General features: G+C 38.7%; 1 protein-coding gene across 1 annotated transcript; it reads left to right on the forward strand.

Annotated features, from left to right (window-relative positions):
• Positions 1 to 7,937: 7,937 nt before the first annotated feature.
• LOC105218496 (transcription factor Adf-1-like) lies at positions 7,938 to 9,645 on the forward strand. The gene is made up of 2 exons (XM_054227444.1): positions 7,938 to 8,272; positions 9,239 to 9,645. The coding sequence occupies exons 1-2, from the start codon at positions 8,146 to 8,148 to the stop codon at positions 9,643 to 9,645; spliced, it is 534 nt and encodes a 177-aa protein (XP_054083419.1). The 5' UTR covers positions 7,938 to 8,145.
• Positions 9,646 to 10,118: the final 473 nt, after the last annotated feature.

The raw sequence follows: 10,118 nt of genomic DNA on the forward strand, positions 1-10,118 counted from the left end.
GCTCGTAGGTGCGTTCTAGGTGCTCATAGAAAGTAACTTTGGTCACATCATCCTTCTCTTCCGTTGGGGCGTGGGCGCATTAAGCGATATCTTGAAGAACTTCGCTTTTATGCGGATTGTGGCTAGACGCAGTTTCTCTCCCACCACAAATCCAACACTAAATTTTTGCTTCTTTATATGGCCGCTGTAGTAGATGTCACAAGTACCCACCTACTTCCGTCCTTGTCTCATCCATCGCACTTCTTGGATGGCGGTGATGTCAGCCTTTAGTCGTATGAAGACATCAACCAGCTGGGCAGAGGCACTCTCCCAATTAAGGGTCCGGATATTCTAGGAGCATGCCATCATCATAAATCGTTCTCCTAAAAACGTTAGCAGGGGTCGTCATCAAAAGGGGGATGTCTCATCCGAGGCTTTCTTCGATTTTTCATTGGTACTTCGTTTTTATGTGGTGGGTCCCAAACTCTACGTACAACCGCAGAAGCGGGTTCGCCTTCTCACTTTAGCTCGCCTTCAAACGGATGTCTGTTGGCTACCCAGACGATACTTGGTACAAAACGGGAATTCGTGAGCTGCTTCAACCATGTGGAGAAGAATCGTTTCTGGTAAAAAAATTTGTTAAAGCTTTTCAAAAAGCTTAAAGCTTATACAACAGGAAGGTTTTCCAAAGCCTTAGATTTTTTTGCTATAAAGATTTCTAAATTATGTAACTCCTCTATATTCAATTGCGGAATTCACTACAAAGCTTCATTGTTTGACTGCAACTTATTTTCGAAATATTCAACTGCAGATAATTAGAAATTGTTTATGATTTTAATTTCCAACGCAAACTAATTCAATTCGCCGAAAATCATTGTACTGCATATAATTATGCCACTAAGCGCACTACAGTTTTTATAAGCATGCTTATGCAGCAACTGCAACGGTATTTCCTAGTAATTTACCAAAAAAAAAAACAACAGCAATCATATTCTACAAGAAAACAAACGCACAAAAACAACAACACAGCAAAATAGCAACACGCCTATTACCTTGGCAACTTCCTGTTGGGTTTTTCATGCCACATCGCATGCATAATTCCCGTTATGCTTAGCTTCAAATACAACAAAAAGTCGTAGAACAACAACAACTCTTTTGGTTAGAGAGTACAGCTGGATTTTGCAACAATTTCAGCTTCATTGTTTAACGCTTATTTGTTTTGTGATTTCGTTGTTCCGGCTGGTGTTGTTGTTGTTCTATGTTTTTTTTTTGTTGTTTTTCATTTTTTGCTTTTTTTGTATTTATATATCTCCGCTCTGCGCGCCGACAATTTCAGTCATTCGCCGCTAGCATGTCGCTATGCGGCATTTTTAGTGCCCAATGCGTCGTCGTGCCGTGCGCGCTAAGCTATTGCGCCTGTGGGTATGCTAAATCCTAGCAGCGAAATACATTTTTGCTGTGCCTACATGCCTACATACATACAAATGTACATTCATATGTATTTCGTGGTTGTCAGATTTGCTTTTTGTTGCTCTGAACAATTGTTGTTTTTTTCTGTTTTTGTTGTTGTTGTATGCTACCAGCAACGCGATTGTACACTTTGCCACTTTTGCTGTTAACATTTATTTTTGCACTTGAAATGAATGTTTTTATTGCTCATCCTCAGCCAATGTGTTTTTCTACTCGCAACCGGTTGTTTGATTTTTTTATCCTTGTTTATCGTCGTTTTTTGTTTTTGTTTTTGTTGTACATTTGCTTAGCTGTTGGCGTTCACTGATGAGATTTTAAGTAACCACTTCAACTGTGAAAACAACAACTGACAATGGCTAACAACAAGCGCCAACTGAAGGCGCATGAAAACAAAACAAAATTAAATGAGTATGCTAAAACAACAACAAACACACACACACATACACACAAACAACAAATACCAAAAGCGTGTGGAAAAACATGAGCAACAACGCAACGCTGACATTTGCCGCAAAGGGATAATGGCGGTAGGAAAATAGCTGCAACAACAATAAAAAACAAAAACAACAACAATGCCAACAATAATAGCAACACCGCCAACAAACAAGCCCACACACAACTTCAACTCGACGCTCGCTAAACACTTCTTGTCCATTTATTTTCGCAATTGTATGCAATTTCCATGCCATTCCATTCCACTTCCATACAACAGCAACAACAACAATGCCATTTTCATGCCATTCACTGTAATTGTAAATTTTTAGTTGCAGCATCGCAAGCAAATAAAATTGTTGGCGTATTTTGTAGACTTTGAAACTGCGGCGCGCTCTCTGTCGCATTTTCATTCAGTTCGTAGTTGTTAGCGGCGTCATTGTTGTTGCTAATGTTTATCTGTGTATATCGGTGTGTGTAACATCCTGTCTGTCGGGATTTAAATTTAGCAACTATGCGCGCCAACACTCACACACTACTTACAGTTACAACTACAACTCGAACTTGTTCGTTTTTGTTTTTAAAGTAGCGTTAAGCCGTTTTTGGGCGGCTGATTTGATTTTGAAGTGAAATTAGTACTTGTCAAATCAAATAGTTGGCAAGTATGGTTTCAAACTTAACTTAAAGATTAATTTAGGTATGGAAAGATCTAATAAAATATCTCCAAGAAAATATTGCTAATTGAATTTGAGTGAGGCTAGAGCATCTTTTTGAGGCAATATTGAAATGGTATGTCCTTTGGACATCCTCTTATAAACAAAAACACATTGTTTGGCAGAATTTACTGTTATTATACAACCCGACATCGAAGTCCATATGTGGTGTGTTCAAAAACTAACGGGAATTGTAAAATTTATAATTTCACAACTTTAGAGAGTCCAAATGTCAACAATTTTTATTACATTGATATAGTCGTACACTGTCGCTAAAGTACGATAAAATTTGTATTCATTGCCCCAACCTCCATAGTCGCCAGACATGACTCCATATGACTTTTTTCTTTTTAAAAAAAATAAACGAAAATTCCTGTTATTCACACCTCAGTGTGTCAGTGCGAATACATCTCATCTCTTTTGACGCGGATACAATGTTCCAAATATTTTATATAAGCAAGAAGACTGAAAAGTTCGTATATTTTATAAATAAATAAAAACATATTTTTTTGCAGGTTTAAGCCTATTAGAGAGATCATTCGATTTTTGTTGTCCAATTTGTTCCAAAATTTGTTTTTGCTTTAAAGTATACCTTAGGTTAAGTTAGGTTAAGATAAAAGGTTGATCTCCGCGACAGGTTTCGCTTTGGAGCCCACTTGCCAGTTCGTTGTGATGCCAGAAGACTGCTAAATATGGATCGCAAAGAAGACCCTCTATCACCCTAGCGCTTTGAACCTATCACAAATTTTATTAGGCGGCTATTGTCTAATCCGGTAAGTTCGCCAAAAGTATAGTAATCGAGAGGTTCCAACCACAGTCTTGCGAACGCTGGACAGTGGACGAAGAAATTACTTGAATCAAGCAACCGAGCAGGATTTAGTTGTTAACCAGCTTTTACCAAGTTCGCGAGAGCTCCAAAGGTCCAGTGGTAGACCACAAGAGTACAAAGGGGCTCAACTCGTTCCCGGTATGGTGAAATAGGACGACTGGGTGCTCTTTCTTGTGGGCTGCAGTTCCTAGCGATTCCGTTGTGACCCGGCATCCTAGCATCTACACGGATCTGATAGTGAAATAGCTTGACGTTAACGATAGTGACTTAAAACACTCCTTAACACCCAAAGCTAGAGCACACTTTCAGCGAACTCAGGGCCATACTTGACGCTCTACTATAGTTTGGTAAAATAGGCCTGCTGTTACGAGTGATTCCATTATGGCACGCACTTAGACTCGTGATAGTAAAATAGCTTGACGCTAACGATAGTTACTTAGGACTCTCCTTAACTAGCTTTGAGCACATATTTAGCGAGCTCAGGGGCATAATTACTGCTCTTCTATCAGAGTGGATGCCTACCTCCTTTACCGCTATCTTAACTGCAGACACCTCTGTTTGAAAGACACAACAGTGGTGTGGTAACCTGAAACTTGAGTTTTATAGAAAACTTTTGACAGGAAATCCCAACTTATGCCTTAGTCTCGACAAATTATTTCCAGCGAGCATTATCTTAAGTTCTAAAAACAATCAAACATGACTGGGGCTTGTTATGTTATGCTGCATGCTGAAGTAATTTCAAGTTCAATTCATGCTAATTTTCTACCGATTACACTGGTTAAAGTCTCGATTGTGAGCTCACGTGACACCCACTTGGCACATAACTTTCGCTTGCCAAATTTTTTATGAACGATATTTCCAACAATTTCCTTTGATATTTTTAGACTGTTCAACTTCATTTTGCTGTAATCCAAAGTCATTTTATGCATTTTTTATATTTTTGTTCTCTTTAGGGTTCATAGTCTTGGGACAAATGATACAAATTTTATATTTTTTTCTTCAAAGTATTAGTGAAACTTTAATAAAAGAAGAAGTTAGTCAGAAATATTTCTTAAAAATTAAATTTAATAAACCATATGACTATAAGTTCTACGTAATTTAATATCTTTTAATATTTTGCTAGCTATTGCAATCCTATATTGAATAAACTTTCTTTCCAAAGCGTTTGTCCCCAAACACGCACTGGCCCACAGAGCGTATGAGTAACGCGTAAGCGCTCAGTGACCATAAAAGGTTGCGAATGTATGAGTAGTGATCCCGCGTGTTTTGTATTGCTGCGTAAATATTTTAAAATCAACACAATGAAGTGCCGTTATATGCTATATGCAACGCAGAGGGTTACACCGGTACGAATTTCCCTATGCATTTCCCCCAACTAATAACACACTAACATCTACAAATGCTTAGCATTATTAAATTAAAAGGAGAAAAGTGGAATAAAAAACAACCGTTTTGTAGATAATGACAAATATTTGCGCGTTGACTGACCCTGTCCATGTATACACATTAAACCTGTGCATACAATGACGGCCTTAAGCAGTGACAAGCAACCGCGCGTTGGGGCGCCACTGCGGGCTTACTGCAACGGCATTGAATTCACTTTGATTTCAGTTGATATGTGAAATGTTGTGGCGCAACAAATGGGGAATGCCAGCTGGATGACGCTAAGTGTGTAGGGGGGGGGGGAGGGGTTTGTGTGACCATAGTTGAAGCGGAGACTATAAACTCTAAGCGCGCGACTGGCTTTGTTTGCCTGCACTGCTAGTAAAAGCTAATATGCAAATCTTTAGTTGTTGTTGTTGCTATTGGCTTTAAGTATATATTTATATGTGCTATAATGACCCATATATATATATATTTACTGTTAGTACATATTACGCGCACTTCACAGCTAAGCGATAAGTCAATGCCTCACTCCCGCGGTCACTTAGTCGCTCCCTTCTGCTGGTTGGCGCTTCAGTGGCAACAGCTGCGCCGCCACTTTCGAAAACATTCACTCAACCGCGCTTTTCATTTAAAGTTAGAATTGCGGTGGCGGTCGCAATGGAGTTATCGTTCCATCTATCTATATCAGTGTGTGTGTTTGTTTGTTTGTTTGTGCCGCGTGCATTATTTTGTGCATTTAAGTGTAAAATGCGCCGCAACTGGCGTTGGCCATTTACCATTCAGCTTTACTTGGCGTCGGCTTTTAGGCGCAGCAGCACATTGCCGCTGCAGAAATGCACAGTGGAAATTACTTTAAAATACGCAAATTTGAGTTGAATTATCAGCGCACACAGAGTTGGACAGATGGATCTTTGGTGTGCGCTGTCAAGCCAATCTGCTGCTAAAAGATAGCGCTGGGCGCTGGGCGCTCGTTGCACTGCTCGTTGCATTAAATGGCGCTGCGTTATTTGCAAATGTCAGCCCAAGCCCAAGTAGTCAAGCAGTCAGGCAGTCAGGCCGTCAAGTTGCCAGTGGTAAATGGCACTTTGCACGAATTAAGTGGCAAGTGGTTATTAGTGACAGCTGTCTTCGTCGAACTTACAGCACAAGCGATTATGCCAAGTTTTAGTTTTGAGTATGCGAACGCCACACACTTTCTGTGGAATGCTTAAAGTAGCTATGCGTTAGTGAGACTTCAGAACTTGAAAAGTGCATCTAGTCTGTCAATCGCGCATCTTTTGAAGTAAGTTTCAAAATGTCAGAATCTAAATGTGCGCAACAAATAATATTCGAATATAAAATTATTTGAAATTCTTACTTCAAACAAACCCCAATTGGATTGGGTTGAAATGTTAGATATATTGACGAAATTAATGAGTTGTTAAGGGAAAGTCATGTGAGAGGATTAGCTGTTGATATTTCTCAATATAGATGTCCTTGTGACTTGATGACTCTTTTACTTCGGAGAATTCTATAAATTACCCACCCACAAATTGTAGTCTGCTTTTAGGTCGATATCGCTTTTATACTTCACAAAGCGATGCTGCAACTACTTAAACTCGTCGTCGTTTTCTGTAAGTCTGCAAAGTAGATCTCCATAGCGGCGATAACTTCCTCATTCGAATCAAACTTATATTCGGTGAGTGGGTTTGAAAATAAAAAGAAGTCGCTCGGATCAAATCTGCCTCGAGCAATTTGTTAGCGCGAAGACGGAGCCGACGAAGTTGTGAGCGTGTGCATTGTCTTAGTGTAAGATCACCCTTTTCTTCAATAAATGTGGCCTCAAATCTATTCATACATCTGTATATAGGAGCTCAATGACTGTTCTGTGCATTCTCCCGGTAGTCTATATAGATTTTGCCAGAAAACTGTGACTATTATCTGTCCGGCATATAGAACAGCCTTCGCCTTATTCGAAGCAGTAGCCGAGACAGATGAAATTCACTGTTTTTACTGCCTTTGATCTTCGGTTTATGTCAGTTGAACCATAGCTCTTCGTAATAATGACGCTGGAATCCCTTCGGTTTACACTTAAACAGCGTGAAACACTGTGATATGGTCTCACGGTTACGCTTATTGTCCGGACTGGGTAAACGTGGCATCTATCGTTCCGAAGGCTTTCATATTACCAAATATTTCGTGTAGAACCTTTTCTCACGTTGTCCTCCGTGGTAACCGCTTCCGGAGCATCTGAGGGAGGCTTATCAAAAATCGACATGCGATCATGTTAAAATTCCTTAAACCAATTTTCAAACTCTAGCAATCGAAGGAGGAGACTTACTTATTTTCATTCAAAACAAAATCGAATGAACGATTCTTTAGCATTTTTATAATATCCGTGGACCCACCAGCTTTCACACCCGGTCATACAAAATTTTGAGCCCACTTCGGATGATTTTTTCAGATAACCGTTTACCAGAATCTACTAACCACTGTAATTATAATAAGCGTTAGTAGCGCCATCGAACCGTCTGTATAAATATTTCTCAGACCCTCCTAATCATATTATCACCCTTCAGGGGAGCATAATTTTCAAAAAAATTAACCTCTGAATATTGAATTGAAGCATTGAACCCTATGGCCACTGCCAGCATGCAAGGAAATAATTTATCACAGTCTTTCGAACAAAGCAGATTTCCAACAGTGCTTACGCAGCTACTATATACATATCAATTCACACATAATGTTGTTATACGAGTATAACCCAAGCGATTTGTGTCGCGGTTTGACCCTTTTTGTTTGAGTATGTTAGCTCATATGTGTGTGGTTGTGCGCCTTGTTTTTCGTTGAAAAGATTGAATGCATTGCGCATTTTGTGACGCGCCAATCAGTTGATTATAGAGTGAGAGTACGAGTTTGCATGAGTTTGTGTACGAAAAAAATTTGTGTGTTCAAAAAATAGCGGGAATTTTTGTTTTTTGAAAAATAAAATATGTATTCATTCGTCTACATTAATGTTGTCGTCTTCAAAATAGTCCCCGTTCGATATCATGCACTTATGCCAGTGCTTCTTTCAATCGCTCTCAGCTCGATTTTTGGGATAGCCTTTGGCTATTTCAGATATATTAGTCTTGCTTGTAATGAGAACAATTTTAGGCTACGTTTATGACCGAGCGGATTCGCGTCGCGCGATGCGATGAAAATCGCTACTAGCGATCAAATACATAAATCCATATCGAAGTGTTTATCGTGCAGCGATTCAGCGAAAAGCGGTTTCAGCGAAAATGGAGCGACTGCTAGCGACGAAAATCAGCGATCAAAATTTTTGATTCAGTTGAGCGAATCGCGTTAAACACGATGGACAAATTTATTGAAAAAGTGCGAAATAAAGAATGTTTGTGGAATCTGCGTCATCCAGATTATCATAATAGAAACAAAATCAGAAAAGCTTGGGAAGAAGTTGAGAAAGAATGCGGTTTGGAAGGTAAGTAATAGTATTATTTTATTTTTATGTAATAAACAACCTATACTTAAGTGAATATAACATTTTTTTGAACAAAATATTCCTTAAAATTGTTTCGTATAGTCGTAGCAGCTTCAGAGCTTCTGTTATACTGCCTCTGCCTATTCATATTTATGGGAATAGTTTGCTGAACTTGCATTAAGGTTTGCATACAAACTCCCTCTTTATCAATTATAATATTGTGTAACAAACAAATAGTTTTAACAAATAGTTCTGCACCATAAATATCAGTTTCGATTGATTTGGTTAGTAAACGCCATTTGTTTGTAATAATACCAAAAGCACATTCAATGGATTTTCTGGATTTAGATAGCATTGTGTTGAATAGTTCAGAGTCATTGTTCAAATTTGTTTTAGAATATGGGCGCAATAAATATTTTCTGAGTGGATATGCTTCATCCCCAAGCATTACGAATGGTGCTGCAATTTCTGTGCCTGGTAGATTCCGCTCTTCTGGAATTTCATATTCTCCAGTTTCTATAAGCTTATGTAATGTTGAAGCTTCAAAAATGCCACCATCACTCTGTTTGCCATATGCTCCAACTTCAATGGCAGTAAACTTGTAGTCAGCAGAGGCAACGCCTTGTAAAACGATGGAAAAAAAGTGTTTGTAGTTGAAAAACATGCTGCCAGAATGCGGTGGCCTTTTGCAACGAATATGTTTGCCGTCGATACTTCCAATGCAATTCGGAAATCCCCATTTGGAGTAAAATTCGTCTGCTATTTTTATAAATTCTTCATTTGTTTTGCGATTCAAATGTTTGGAAACCAGAGACGTCCAAAGGGCGGCACATACTTCTCTAGTAATTTTGGCCACTGTGGCAATTCCTATGCGATAAGAAAAAGCCAAAGATCGGAATGAATTTCCCGTTGCTAAAAACCTGAAAATAAATATAAACGAAATTATTCTTTTTACATGTGTTTCAGCTGGCTCTGGTGCAAAAAAATGGAAAAACTTGAAAGACACCTATCGTAGAGAACTTCGTAAGGAAACTGTGGTTGCTTCAGGCAGCGCTGCAATGCCGCAATCAAAATGGACACATTTTAAGGATATGTGTTTTTTACAAGATACTATGGAATCGCGCTCCATGTCAGGTAACTTGATCAATGAAACAAGTTGTGATGAATTGGTGGAACTTGATGATGAAGATAAATCAGAAACTCCTGAATCCATAAAATTGATGCAGCCTACACCTAAAAAATTAAAGAAAAAACTTACAGAAAGCTCAGCGTTTTTGGAGTTGGAGGAAAAGAAGCTTAAGCTTCTAGAAAAAAGCAACGATGAGGAGGATGATGATTACCATTTTCTTATGAGTTTCAAAAAGTACAGTTAAGGTTTTATTTATTTTTTTAAGTAGGAAAATGTCTCATGGAACCATGTCCGACGAATATGGAGGCTGGAGCTTCGTTAGAGTATTGTTTTTTGGTCAAGACTACACGAACAAGCAACGAAGTGTGACTTTGTTGACTTTTAACAAACCAAAATCATCACACCTTACATTAGCGGCTGCTTCAGATAGAGTAAGCAATGCATACAGTTTTCTGAATCTCCAAACACGAGAAATTTTAAATTTCGAAATTCCCGTTATTTTTTGAACACATGCATGTAAGTTAGTGTCTATGTCAACGACGTGGTTAAAATGTTGCTAGCGCTATTGTGAGTCTCTGATGCATTACCAACGCGCAATTGGTTCACGAAAGCCTGGAATACAAGTACACACACAAATGGATGCACTGATATGTATTTGTATAAGTATACATGTATGTATGTGTGTGTTTGTGGAATATTATGTAAAAGTATGCGCAT

The sequence above is a fragment of the Zeugodacus cucurbitae genome, chromosome 3 (assembly GCF_028554725.1).
Source record: "Zeugodacus cucurbitae isolate PBARC_wt_2022May chromosome 3, idZeuCucr1.2, whole genome shotgun sequence".
Classification (NCBI taxonomy): Eukaryota; Metazoa; Arthropoda; class Insecta; order Diptera; family Tephritidae; genus Zeugodacus; species Zeugodacus cucurbitae.